The 14599-nt window shown below is 39.5% G+C and overlaps 1 protein-coding gene across 5 annotated transcripts in view; it reads right to left on the bottom strand.

The window, feature by feature from the left end:
• Nucleotides 1-14599, bottom strand: part of IFT88 (intraflagellar transport 88) — a 135562-nt gene that overhangs the window by 8405 nt on the left and 112558 nt on the right. For all 5 annotated transcript variants that reach the window (XM_070577828.1, XM_070577831.1, XM_070577830.1 and 2 more), the window contains one exon: nt 13862-13928. In XM_070577828.1, the coding sequence (XP_070433929.1) occupies nt 13862-13928 (67 nt within the window). The remainder of the gene's footprint in view (nt 1-13861; nt 13929-14599) is intronic.

Here is a 14599-nt window from a genome sequence, read left to right as displayed (position 1 = left end):
CTATAAAAGTCAAAAATATGTGGAGACTAAACATGCTATTGAATAACTATTGGATCAATGAAGAAATCAAAGGAGAAATCAAAAAACACCTCGAGATAAATGAAAATGAAAACACAACATATCAAAACTTACGGGATGCAGCAAAAGCAGTACTAAGAGGGAAGTATACAGTAATATAGACCTGAAGAAGTAAGAAAAGTCTCAAATAAACAATCTAACACTATACCAAAAAGAACCAGAATAAGAAGAAAAAAATGAAGCCCAAAGTCAGTAGAAGGAAGGAAATAATAAAAATCAGAGTGGAAATAAATGAAAAAGAGACTAAAAAACAATAGAAAGGATCAATGAAACTAAGAGCTGGTTCTTTGAGAAGATAAACAAAATTGATAAACCCTAAACCAGATGCACTAAGGAAAAAACAGAGATGACTCAAATAATAAAATCAGAAATGAAAGAGGAGAAATTACAACAGTCGCCACAGAAATGCAAAGGATTATAAGAGAATACTCTGAAGAGCTATATGCCTCAAATTGGAAAATCTAGAAGAAAAGGATAAATTCTTAGAATCATACAACCTCCCAAAACTGAATGAAGAAAGAGAATCTGAATAGACCGATCACAAGTAAAGAGATTGAAACAGTAATCATAAACCTCCCAAAAACCAAAAGTCCAGGACCAGACAGCTTCTCTGGTGAATTGCACCAAACATTCAAAGAATACTTAATACCCATCCTTCTCAAACTCTTCCAAAAAACTGAAGAGGATGGGACACTTTCTAATTCATTTTGAGGCCAACATTACCCTGATAACAAAACCAGACAAGGACAACATAAAAAAGGTAAATTACGGGCCAATATCACTGATGAACACAGATGCAAAAATGCTCAACAAAATATTAGCAAATCGAATACAACAATATATTAAAAGGATCTTACACCATTATCAAGCGGGATTCATTCCAGGGATCTAGGGATGGTTCAACATCCACAAATCACTCAGTGTGATACACCACATTAACAAAGTGAAGAATAAAAATCACATGATCATCTCAATAGATGCAAAGAAAGCATGTGACAAGATCTAACATCCTTTTATGGTGAAAGCTCTCAATGAAGTGGGTATAGAATGAAAGTACTTCAACATAATAAAGGCCATATGTTACAAATCCACAGCCAACATCACATTCAAGAGTGAAAAGCTGAAAGCTATTCCTCTGAGGGCAGGAATAAGACATGGGTGCCTACTTTTGCCACTCTTATTCAACATGGTACTGGAAGTTTTAGTCAGAGCAGTCAGGCAAGAAAAAGAAAGAAAAGGGATCCAAATTGGAAAGCAAGAAGTAAAACGGTCACTATTTGTGGATGACATGATTCTCTATACAGAAAACCCGAAAGAATGCACCAAAAAACTATTAGAAATAATCAATGAATACAGTAAAGTTGCAGCATAGAAAAATCAACATACAAAACGAAGTTGCATTTCTATCCACTAATAACAACTGGCAGAAAGAGAAGTCAAGAATACAATCCCATTTACAATCACAACAAAAAGAATAAAATACTTAGGAATAAATTTAACCAAGAGGTGAAATAGTTATACCCTGAAAACTATAAGATGTTATTGAAAGAAACTGAAGGAGACATAAAGAAATGGAAAGATAGTCCATCCTCATGGATTGGAAGAATAAACAAAGTTGGAATGTGCATATTACCTAAAGCAATCTACAGATTCAATGCAATCTCAATCAGAATCCCAATGACATTCTTCACTGAAGTAGAACAAAGAATCCTAAAATTTATATGGAACAACAAAAGACTCTGAAAAGCCAAAGCAATCCTGAGAAAAAAGAACAAAGTTGGAGGTATCACATCCCTGATTTTAATACTACAAAGCTATAGTAATAAAAACATCATGGTGCTGGCAGAAAAACATACACAGATCAATGGAACAGAACTGAGAGCCCCAAAATAAAACTACATATCTATGGAGAGGTAATTTTCAACAAAGGACCCAAGTCCATACAATGGAGACACCATACACAAAAATTAACTCAAAATGGATTAAACTCTTGAATGTAAGACCTGAAACCATAAAACTCCTAGAAGAAAACATAGGTAGTTCACTCTTTGAATCAGTCTTAGCAGTATCTTTTTGAGTGCCATGTCTCCTCAGGCAAGGGAAATGAAAGAAAAAATAAACAAATGGGACAATATCAAACTAAAAAGCTTCTACATAGCGAAGGAAAGCATCAACAAAACAAAAAGACAACCCACCAACTGAGAGAAAATATTTGCAAATCATATATTTGCTAAGGGGTTAATATCCAAAATATATAAAGAACTCATACAACTGAACAATAAAAAAACAAACAACCCTATCAAAAAATGGGCAGAGGATATGAACGGACATTTTTTCTAAAGAAGAGATACAGATGGCTAACAGGCACATGAAAAGATGTTCAACATCACTAATCACTAGGGAGAGGCAAATCAAAACTACAATGAGATATCACTTCATACCTGTCAGAATGGCTATTACTAAAAAGACGAGAAATAACAACTGTTGGAGAAGATGTGGAGAGAAAGGAACCCTCATACACTGCTGGTGGGAATGTAAATTGGTACAGTCATTATGGAAAACAGTATGGAGATTCCTCAGAAAATTAAAAATAGAATTACCATATAATTCAGCTATCCCACTTCTGGGTATTTATCCAAGGAACATGAAAACACTAATTCGAAAAGATACGTGTACCCCTATGTTCACTGTAGCATTATTCACAATAGCCAAGACTTGGAAGCAACCTAAGTGCCCATCAACAGATAAATGGATAAAGAAGATGCGGTGTATATATATATATATATATATATATATATATATATATACACACAGAGAGAGAGAGAGAGAGAGAGAGATACACATACACATCCACACACCCACACACAACGGATTACTACTCAGCCATAAAAAATCCAAACATGCCATTTGTGACAACATGGATGGACCTTGAGGGTATACGCTAAGCGAAGGAAGTCAGATGGAGAAAGACAATTATTGTATGATTTCACTCATATATGGAAGATACACAAACACATAGATACGGAGAACAGATTGGTGTTTACCGGGGGTAAGGGGGGAGAGGGTGAAAAGGTACATGTGTATGATGATGGACGGAAAGTTGACTTTTGGGGGTGAACATGATGCAGTCTATACAGGAGTCAAAATATAATGATGTACACCTAAAATTTACATAACGTTATAAACCAATGTGGCCACAATAAAATTTTTAAAAAATGCTTTTTGCATACTTATTTTCTTTCTTCTTTCCTCCTTTTTTTTTTTTTCCAATATTCAATCCACCATTTTTAGGAGTGCCATACCTGGAGGAGTTTCCTTGAATATTCAGTCCATCTTACCGTCAGAAATAGAAGTTTGTAATATTTCACAGTCAGAAATACACAAAAATATCATTAAGGTTAAGGTTAAAAATAAAAGGTTAAGTCTAGCCTTTTTATTTTTCAGATGAGAAAATAGGCCTAGGGAGGTAAAGTCACTTATTCGAGTACACAGAGTGGCGAGGCCAACACCAAAACCCAGGTTTCCTGATGGCCAGCCTGGTCCCTGCCCATTATCTAATAATGCCTCTTTCAGCAAAGGATCCATGTAAAGTGTGGCACTTTCATATGGATGTGAAAAGTTTATATGAATAAATGTGGCCTAGCATACACATATTCCTAACATGTGCTATTCCAAGCTTGGCTGACTCCACGAAATGTGGCTGTCTATAACGACAGTTAAACACTAACAAAGTAAAACACAATCTCTTCACAGTCCCTCCCATGTTTTAGCCCCTTCTTCTATCCCCAGAGGAGCCTAGAGCCTCTTCTTGCCTTATAAAGCAAGTTTGCAATGTTGGGACTTGAGAAAAGCTTTCCTGGGGGAGGCTACATCCTGCTGTGACCAATGTTTCTATGAGGCAACTCATACTAGGAAGGTGACCCATTTGTAACATTTTAGAATGTTACAGTTTTTAAATAGGAGTTCTTTTTTTGTGAGAAAGTGAGGTTGATAACATAGGCTCCATTCACAAAACAAGAAGCAAACTACAAAAACTTTCACCGCACGTTCTCTTCAAATAAAAATGAATTCAGTTTCCAAGAAAAGACAGTCGTTACTTATTTAGAAAGAATATGGTTAAGAGCATGAAAATCATTTACAGTTGTAGATAAACTGAAGGCAGGAAAAAAAACTGTAAAGAGAAAATAAAAAGCAATGTACTTCATTTTTGTTAATTCTTTAAACAGAATTAGATTATACCAGATTTTATCAGATTTAAATTCAATGATTTTAGTGAGTACATAATATATTTACACTAGTAATGAATATAAGAAAAATACATAGATTTATCTTCAATACCATCAGGGATATTTTAAAATTCTGATGAGTACAGTACTAATTGTGCTCCAACTCAGTACCTTACGCTTTTCACACATGGCAGAGTAAAAGATGACATGGCCACTACCTTCAAGTCCTAGTCTATGGGTGACTTTTACCTTAAACCTTTACTATAAATAATTTCCATGATGCCTATAGCACACCTATAAAAATCCAATAAAAATATCTGATTTTCCTGCTTTTTTATTTTACTGATTTCAGCATGCTTTTAAGTGAACATTACTTTGTTTACAGAAACATAAAAAGGGAACCATACCGTAGAATTACTATTATTCATTGTGCTTTACTTGCACATAAGATTGTTTCTCAGAAGTTATACCATCTCTACGAGCTGTTGGTAAACAATCCAAGGCTTCGGGGCTCCCTATACCCTACACACCCCCTAAATCCCTGGAATCTGATCTTCACCTCCAACAGACTGCTTTCTTTAGGGCTACCAACACCATCCTAGTTGAAAACTCTAATGGCCTTTTTCAGTCTTCAAGGCGCAATCAGTCAATGCGCATCTGACAATTCTCCAACAGCCCTTCCTTGATTTAGGCAGCCGTCAGCCCTATCAGTTTCTCTTTCTCCAAAGTGCTAATCGAAATGAAACCGTCTAACAAAGTCTTCCCACTCCTCTGAACGCCACGAACATACTGCCCTCGACTCTGTCAGATCTCTTCTTCAATGATTCTCTTTCAGTGAGCTATAAACTCCGATTTAACTATCCATTAGACATCGAAAAGAATACTTTTGGTCTACACTTAAAAAAATATTTTTGGTTTCTCTTTTCTATCCCCAAGATGATATTCAATTTAGCACCTACTTAGATGCAATCACTAAGGAAGACCTGCTCCATAAGTATGAGGAAGTTTTTCACATCTAGAAATACTGAAGAACATCATACAGCATTTTTGAGACCTTTAGCATGAATCTATTTCCAATTTACTTGTAGGTACTCTCTAGTCTGACTTGCAAATAACCGATCCTTTTGCTGTGAAGAAGCTCATCTTCCTTGCCCCTGCTCCTTTCCAAAGTTAAGGAGCAGCATACCACAGCTATGGATCCAAGGCAGCCCCCCAGCCCTCACATCTAAGACAGTGATGGCGTCATCAGCTCAGATGGCATACTTTAACTTTACAAGCCCCATTGCTTGGATCTAATTTCAGCTCATTCTCACATTGTTACGGCTGTGATTATCAGTTTAAGTTCACTCCTAACTCCCAACTCCTATTGATCTAATTGTATTATTACTCAGCAAAACAGCTAACAGGCATATATCCAAATTGGAAAAGAAGACTCGGATAGCCACTGTTAATAGGCGACACTGTGAAGAGGGAGCCTGGGAAGGTAATTAGCGAAGGTGTAAGCAAGGCAGATAATTAATCTATTACACTGCTATTCGCATCCTAAAAGTACCTGGCATACAAAAAGGATCTGGGAAAAGGAGAAGCTGGAAGGGAGCTGGCATTTACCGAGTACTCACCATGGTCAGGAGTTCGATAAATGCTTATTTGTTGATAGACAGGCAGAAAGATAGGAAGGGAAAGAGGGAGGAAAAAAGAACTGATGGAATGTGTGTGTACGTATGCATGTGTGTGTGCACACGTATAGATAAAAATATACATACATGTGTATACATATTTTATAGATATATGTAATATATATACTTCACATATTTTATCAGATTTAAGTACATACATATATTTGTAAATGTTTAGACTGGATTTCTGTGCTTTTTTTGTAATTTGCTTCTGATAGAACTTCCAAAAGAGGGATTTCACGAACGTCTTGATTAACAGCAGTATTACTGGAATAAATATTCAGCTTTCCAAATTGGCAACTTTAAAAACCAACATTCATTTGTATATATAGTTTCCAGTATTTTTATTAAAAAAACCCAAAAACCTCTTTTATAAACTCTATAGTAAGACAGTGATGCATTTGTTGACATTTACCTTCATGCAAAGATAAATGTGATCCTGTAGTGGTGGGAAAAACACTGAGAATAACAAACTCAAAGGTCACACGTCAAGCAGAGGTAGGAACGTGGGCCCCACTGTACACAGACGTGGACACTAGAACTTCAGTGCCGCCCGAGTTCTCCTTTGTCAAATAGGAGTCACCTTTACGGAGTGCTCGCCTGTGTCAGGCACCGTTTTAAGTGCTTTCCATGTACTAACTCATCTCCGCCTCTCAACAACCCTATCAGGTAGGTCTTAGTTTCACTCCTATTTTATTGATGAGGAAACTGTGACAAAGAGATTAAGTAACTTGCCCAAGGTCACATAAGATGTGGTGACTTGAAAAAAGGGGTCACTGGATGTTGAATGTACACTGGGACTGAGGAATTAATTTCAACAACCTCAAATGCAGGGCAATAGGCTAAGGGCCAGAGGAAAGGAGCATGGTCCGTTGAAGACAAAATCTCATATTCTGTTACTATGTATGTGACACATGCGGAGGTGGCTGAAATGTAAACAGCTAAGACAGTCTTAAAAGGAAGTTAGAGTGATATAGAATCTTACTGTAGAAGCTCTATTTTTGGATTAGATAGCTGTAACCGGTGCTTTGATCAAAAGGGTAATTCCTAGGCCCCCACTTGTCATTACCAAGAATATCTACGGAGAGTTTGGCTTAGACTAGGAATTCACACACTACAGTCTGTGGGCCAAACCTGGCCCATCCCTCTTCTTGTACATTTAGCAACATAAGAATGATTTATATATTCTTAAATGGTTGGGGGGAAAAAGCAAAAGAATATTGTGCGACACATGAAATTCATATGACATAATAAATTTCAGTGTCCAAAGATGAAGCTTTAGAGAGCCCAGCCGCACCCATTCACTGACACACTGTCTGCCTTTGCAGCACAGTGGCAAGAGTGGATACGGCCTGTACTATCTGGCCCTTTACCGAGGAAGTCTGCTGATTCCCCCCGCCACCCCCACGGGCTTAGAGAATCACTACACCAGAAAACAGGCGACACAATAGCGTTAGACCAGCAGGCTAGACTAACAGAGACAATTTTCTTCAGGATTCGTGACAAAGAGAATACTTCAGTGCTACAGCCAGTGCTGTTAACTATCTCCTAATATTTATGACTAATAAAGCTCCCTTTGTGGTATATACAAGCTTCAAAGTACTTAGACAGCTGAATATCCAGCACAATCACTCTCTAGATTTCTTAGATGAAGAGGGCGCTTCATTGGGACTGAAGCTGATAGGAGTGATACTTTTAAGAAATAGGAGACTTCAGTTCCTCTGGCTTCTCAAGGGTTTTTTTGCCCTATACACACTCACTCCCTTTCTCCCAGGAGATCAGCTGCGTTTTGTTGATTTGATTCTTTGAGTTTAGGAGAATTCACACGTGCATTTTCTACCTCACCTCCTTGGACAGCAACCTTTTAACTCCTCCCGTGTGGTGGGCACTAAGCAGGAGCTGTTCACTCGCTGCTTGTTACACCAGTGAGGCTCAGCAAAAATGGGAAAAGGCATTCTAGGCAAAGAAGTTGCTCACGCTTGGACCATTATCTTAAAATAAAACTTTGCTTTTTTAAAATAAAAGAAAATACGGTTACAATGTGCTTTATAAAACACATGTTCCTCAAAAAGTTGACCTTAAAGTGAATTTCTGTTCACCGAGTCATATTGTCCTACTCATTTTCATTATAAAATTATTTTTAGTAGAGAATTAAGAGATATGTTTTCATAGGAAAATTTCACACCCAAGACATAATAAAAATTAAACTAGGGGCCAGCCCCGTTGCACAGCGGTTAAGTTTGCACACTCCGCTTTGGTGGCCAGGAGTTTGCAAGTTCAGATCCTAGGCTCAGACCTACACACCACTCATCAAGCTGTGCTGTGGCAGCATCCCACATACAAAATAGAGGAAGACTGGCACAGATGTCAGCTCAGGGCCAATCTCCCTCAGGAAAAAAAAAAAACAACTAAAAATGCAGCAAACCATTAAGTATCACACAGAGTAAACAAAATACAATTTTAAAATGAAATCTTAAAACACAGTACTCAAAATAAGTCACCAAATGCCACTATTCATGCTAAAAGAGAAGATGCTGTACAAGAAGGCATTCTTGTTTCTTGAGGACAGATACACATGAGAAGCAGATGTGTTCTGTAGATTTCCTGGCCTTTAAATGCAGCCAACACACTAGGAAGGAACATGGTTATTCCCCTTATCTAGTTTATCCACGTGGACTATATAATGTTGACTATCAAGACTTTGAACTCGTAGAATATAGATCTAATCATGGAAGTTGATTTTCAGTGTGACTTGGTTTAATTTGTCTTCTGAATTGACTGACATTTTGGCACCGAGCTGCTAAAATCTTAACCCAAAATTTGCATTTAAAAAAGTAATGAGTTTTTACTTCAAGTGGTTAAGACAAGTTCATTTCATTTTAAATTAATTCTGTAAAAACAATAAATTACAGTCCTGCATCACTTAATGCTACGGATATGCTGAGAAACGCATCGTTAGGCGATTACGTCGTTGTGTGAACATCACAGAGTGCACTTAACAAATCCAGATGGTACAGCCTACTGCACACCTAGGCTGGATGTTACTAAACTTATGGGACCATCATTGTAGACGCTGTCCGTCATGGGCCAAAAAACATTGTTATGCGGTGCATGTGGTGCATGACTGTAGTGAAAATCCTGGAATGGCTATTCAAAATTCTAAACTAAGCACTATTGCTTTTTAATGTATTTTGTATTAAATAATAATAAAAACAGCTACCATTTACTCAGCATCCAGTGTGTGCCAGGCATTGTGCTGATCCCCTTCCATGGGCTGTACATGTAATGCTCAAACCACCTCTCAGAGTAACACACTTGGGAGTCACAGAGCCAGGGCGTGAGGCAGGATGACCGCCACATACTGTGAATCTGAATGCGGTGGTAATAGCAGGGACATTTTTATATACACTATATCACATTTAACCTTGTATTTTCTCATTCAAGATACAGCAGTGGTCCTCAAAGTGTGGTCCCAGGACCAGCAGCACCAGCAACAGCTGGGACCTTATCAGAAATGCAAATCCATGGGCCCATCAGACTGATTCAGAAGCGCTGAAGGTGGAGTTCGGCAGTCTGTTTTAACAAGCTTCGAGGTGATTCTGATACATGCTAAAATTTGAGAACCACTGAAGAGGAAGGGAGCTGAGGTTTATTAAACAAATTAAGAGCAAAACTAAGGCTGCAATGAGACTAGTCTGATCCACGAAAAAAGAACAATTTTCAAGGGCCCTCAAGCATTTCAAAAATACTTATTTTAAAGAAACTGATAATTCTGGGGCCAGCCCCATGGCCTAGTGGTTAAGTTCAGTGCACTTCACTTCAGCGGCCTGGGTTCAGTTCTTGGGCATGGACCTATACCACTTGTCAGCAGCCATGCTGTGGTGGTCACCCACATACAAAATAGAGGAATACTGGCAACAGGTGTTAGCTCAGGGCCAATCTTCCTCACCAAAAAAAAAAGAAAAGAAAAAGAAACTCATAATTTTGGTGTATAAGTTCCCTATGGTCTTCTCTCTCAGGCAATATTTTAATATTATAGGCACTGCATTTATTTTAACATATTAAACTTAAACTAGCTTAAGGCTGGCCTCATTTGGATGCATACAAAAAACTGTCCCTTTCTCCTATCCTAGCTGTGAATCCAGACAGAAGGGCCAGATATCTCCATGTTGAGATGTAAATGTGCATCTCTAGCTTTTACAGGTTAGAGGGGAAGATGGATGAGACTGAGCTGCCTTTACATGTATGTCTGTCCGGGGAGTTCCTGAGAGGGGCACGATGAATGGGTGAGTGACCACTGCCCACGACTGACTGGTGCTAGTGGTGTGTGGGGAGGGGAGCCGCTGGGTAAGGATGGGGTGCATCCACAGGGTGCTACAGGGTGCTCTGGGAAGTGCCCCACAAGGCAAAAGGAATGAGAAAGCAAGAGAGGTAGCCACAGCATACTTTATTTCTGACCTCAAGGCCAGGGACAGCCTTGCACTGTGGCCTGTGCCGAGAACTGGAGAAAGAAGGCAGAAAACACGGATCTTGACAAAGTGTCAGGCTAGGACCAGTGAGGTCACTGAAAGAGGCATTCAAACCTGGGCTGCAGGGCGAAACGAAGAAGTCTGGGATGCTATGTAACTCATGGTGTTAGGAAGTAAGGAACAAAGAGGCAAATGCTAGGGAAAAAGCAAGCAAGCAAGTACCCCGGCAAGGAACTGTGCACTGCTTTGAACCTGTGGCAAGAGAACTGAGCAACACGAAACCCAGCTTGTAAAAATGCTTCAATTGGGGCCGGCTCCGTGGCCGAGTGGTTAAGTTCGCACGCTCCGCTGCGGCGGCCCGGGGTTCGGATCCTGGGCGCGGACATGGCACCACTTGTCAGGCCACGTTGAGGCGGTGTCCCACATCCCACAACTAGAAGGAACTGCAACTAAGATATACAACTGTGTACAGGAGGGGTTTGGGGAGATAAAGCAGAAAAAAAAAAAAAAGATTGGCAACAGTTGTTAGCCCAGGTGCCAATCCTTAAAAAAAGAAAAAAAGGAAGATTGGCAACAGTTGTTAGCCCAGGTGCCAATCTTAAAAAAAAAGAAAAAAAGGAAGATTGGCAACAGTTGTTAGCCCAGGTGCCAATCTTTACAAAAAAAAAATGCTTCAATAATGCAGTTTCTACTCCAAAATTCCCTCGTGTGAGAATAAAGCTTATCTGTGCACTAGAACTGACTACTTTGTGTTGGACTGAAATGGACTGGATCAGAGAAAGGAAAATTTATCAGAAAGGAAAAAGAAAAAGCAGCAGTGGGGGAAGGCCAGGACTAAGAGGGGAATTGTTAGCAGAAAGGCTTCTCCCTGCCTGCACACAGGTACCAGATCCAGGGTAGCCGCACCTTCTCCTCACCCACCAGCGTTCCTCTGTGGAGGAGGCCCGGCCCAGGGGGAGCGCCCCCGCTCTGGCCGCAGGCACACCTCGACCCTTCCTTCCGACGTTTCTGAGCGGCAGATGTTAGAGCCACCTGAGGAGACTTCCCGGGGTGGACTCTGGACACTGTCCTCTGGCTGTGGCTCGGCACCAACCTAGTTGACAGTTCTCTGGGCGCGCCCTAGCGTCTCATTAGGGGTCCTGACGCTTCTGCAGCAGACTTCCAAAGTGAAGACGTCCGGGTAACTCAGCTTCAGGCGTTAGTAAGCTCGGGTTTAGGGGTTAGCACTGGAGACATTCATCAGTTTATGAATTACCAGGGAAGGCTCTGAGGACTTAACCTAAGGTTGTTGGTGTTTTGGGGAGGACCTGGTTGGTTACTCTGAAGTGTAGGATCCTTAGAGGATGGTGAATCTGGTTCTAGAATTTTAACAAATAATACTTCCCTGGGGTTACTCAAGACAATTACTCCTTAAAGGGACACAATTTCAAGAGCTCATATCACAGACTGCCTGCCTCCTAAGAGTAAGGACCAGTAAGCAGCAGCAAGTCGGTCCAGTGAGACTTCCAGATTTTCTTTTAACTGATGCACAATGCCTTGTCTGCTGACTTCTTGGCCATTAAGAATATTTTTGGTACATCCAGGTCCATGATCCCTCATCTACAATTCCAAATTCCAAAGAGCCCTGAAAGCCAAGTTTTCAGGTGGCAATGTGTATACTTTTTGAGCACAAAATCTGACTTGACCTAAAGCTATTTTTAGACATCATTTATCTCTAGTGTGAATAGTCATGCTTCACTGAATTAATACTCTTTGACAATGAGGTGTTCCCCATGGGTATTACGTGATATATGGCTAATGTACCACATGACTTTTCTAAACTCCAAAAAACCCTGAATTGCACAGCACACTGCCCCAGAGGTGCTGGAGAAAGGCTGTGGCCTGTAGAGCTGGCTCTGGCTTACAGAGAATGCTGGGACAGACTCTCAGACTCAGGACCCAGCTAAATCCAACCCAACAATCAAATGCCTACAATAAAACAGGAGCTGGAGAGGAGAGGGCAGAAGTGGGGGCGATATCAAAGGGCTGGGGGACAACATGGAGACATCAGTGTCTATCACGACCATGGAAGGCTCATGAGATAGGAAATCTTGTCCTTGAAAACTCCTCAATGTGGCAGACTGCCCTTGGCACTCTTTAGACTCAGTGTCAATGCTTCTACTAATTTCTCAAGCTCTGGGTAATGGCTCCTGTGACATAAGGGTAAATAGGCCAGGATTGTGAGGTTCAGCTGGAGAAGCTGGACTGATCCTTGGAGAATCAAACCGTCTCATTAGAACTAGATGCCATTGATGATATTTAGCAAAGCAGAGCTCTGAATTCAAGAAAGCATCTTTGACCCAGTGAAAGTTTCTATCCCTAGGAAACTTAGAAAACACATGTGCAGTTCTCTATCATGGCAGTACTCTCGGCAGCATTAGAAACTTGTGTATCTTTCCAACTAGATTCTAATTTCCTTGATCAGAGGGACACGTCCTTGGTACTTCGCACAGTGTTTGCCTGGCACCTAGGATGCATCCAGTAAGTGTTTGTGAATGAATGAAAGCCCTGCCTAAACTAAGGGTTACTTTTTTTTTTGGTCCTGACTCCTAGATCACAGATGTAACAGAATGCAGCTGGGCAGTTACATGGACCGGGTCATATATGCATGACAGTGCTAAGTATGGAAGTGAGAGTATGTAGATGTATTTATAGATCTCAATTTAACATTTACTTTTCCAATCAATTGCTTTAAAAGCTCAAAATTTCTACTAAGTTTAACTTACACTACTCTGCTGAAGCAGAGAAAGAAGGCAGATTTTGTTGATGGGAAAAAGGGAAGGAAAATTTAACAAATCTCCTTATTAAGTAATGACATCACAAGCAGTCACAGAGTCAAGAAATTTAGAGATGCAAAGAACTTTAGAAATCACCTAAAGCGTACAGCATTTATGTGTTGGTCCAAAGACATACGGTATCATGATCAAGCCTAGGACTAGAACCATGTCTCCTACTTCCCAGACTGGCACTATTTCTACACTAAAAGCGGGACTAAAGATTCAGAACTGTTAGCATTCTATAAGACCATCTTACTTCTCATGGTACTTCCTTAAAATGTAAATTTTTAAAACACATAGTAAAACCTCATTAGTATGGACATCAATGATAATTTATCCAACCTGAACTTGTTTATTAATCAATTATCAGAATTAGGTATGGTTATTTAAGAACTAAAATCTACTAACATTTACAAACACTCAATTTACATATCAGACCGACTGTTTACAAAATTAATTAGAATAAGTGAGGTTTTACTGTGTATAAAACAAACAAACAGATAAAGAACACCTCTGGATTATTTCAAGATGTTTCTAGAAGCCCATGTACTAGAACCTGTCACATCCAGCATTTCAAGGTAACAGGAAATACTTACCACTGCCAGCACTCCCCTCTCTTTTGCTGCGGGAACCCCCACTGCCATCTCTGCCAGATTTTATGCGCTAGAACAAGATGAGTTTAAAAGAATAAGTTATATTCCTTCAAAGCTGAATATAACTAAATGTTAATTTTTTAAATTAATGTTACTATGTAACTCTGAAGACTTACTGTTCCTACCTTCCTAAAAGCTAGGTTCAAACTGATTGCTACCTGAGAGTTGATTCAATAGGAAAGAAGACCAAGTTGTTTTGTAAGGACAGGGTTCAAAGCCTGCCCTCCAACACCTTGAGGAATCAGGCCTTCTCATGAAATACTCAAACAGCACTGACATTTACAAGTGCAGCATAACCTTTGCTTATACAAACAACTTAAAAACCAAATATTTTCTTTATGTGGAAGGTCAGGTCTTAAACATAAAAGCTTAACAGGGGTGGAAGAGGAGGAGAAGAGAATCTACAAAAAGGCTCTTTCCCACATTAGTCCTACTCTATAATGGTTGGACCTGAACTATTTCAGAGAAAAAAAGGTAAACTGGCTTTTTTTCAACTTCTATAATAAAGGCACTATTAAAATCTCCCAAAATACCTAACATCTGTTCAATAGTCTACTTTCTTAGACACAAACTCACCCTTTAAAACAAAGAAATATCTCCAAGCTATGACATTCTTAGGTTTCTTTTTACATTTATTTTGTGTTTTGCCTAAGTGCTAGGGTTTTTGTATGAACACTGAGT

The sequence above is a fragment of the Equus przewalskii genome, chromosome 16 (genome assembly GCF_037783145.1).
Source record: "Equus przewalskii isolate Varuska chromosome 16, EquPr2, whole genome shotgun sequence".
In the NCBI taxonomy this organism is placed as follows: Eukaryota; Metazoa; Chordata; class Mammalia; order Perissodactyla; family Equidae; genus Equus; species Equus przewalskii.
The sequence above is the reverse complement of the archived record's forward strand: the minus strand, read 5'-3'. Positions and strand labels throughout refer to the sequence as shown.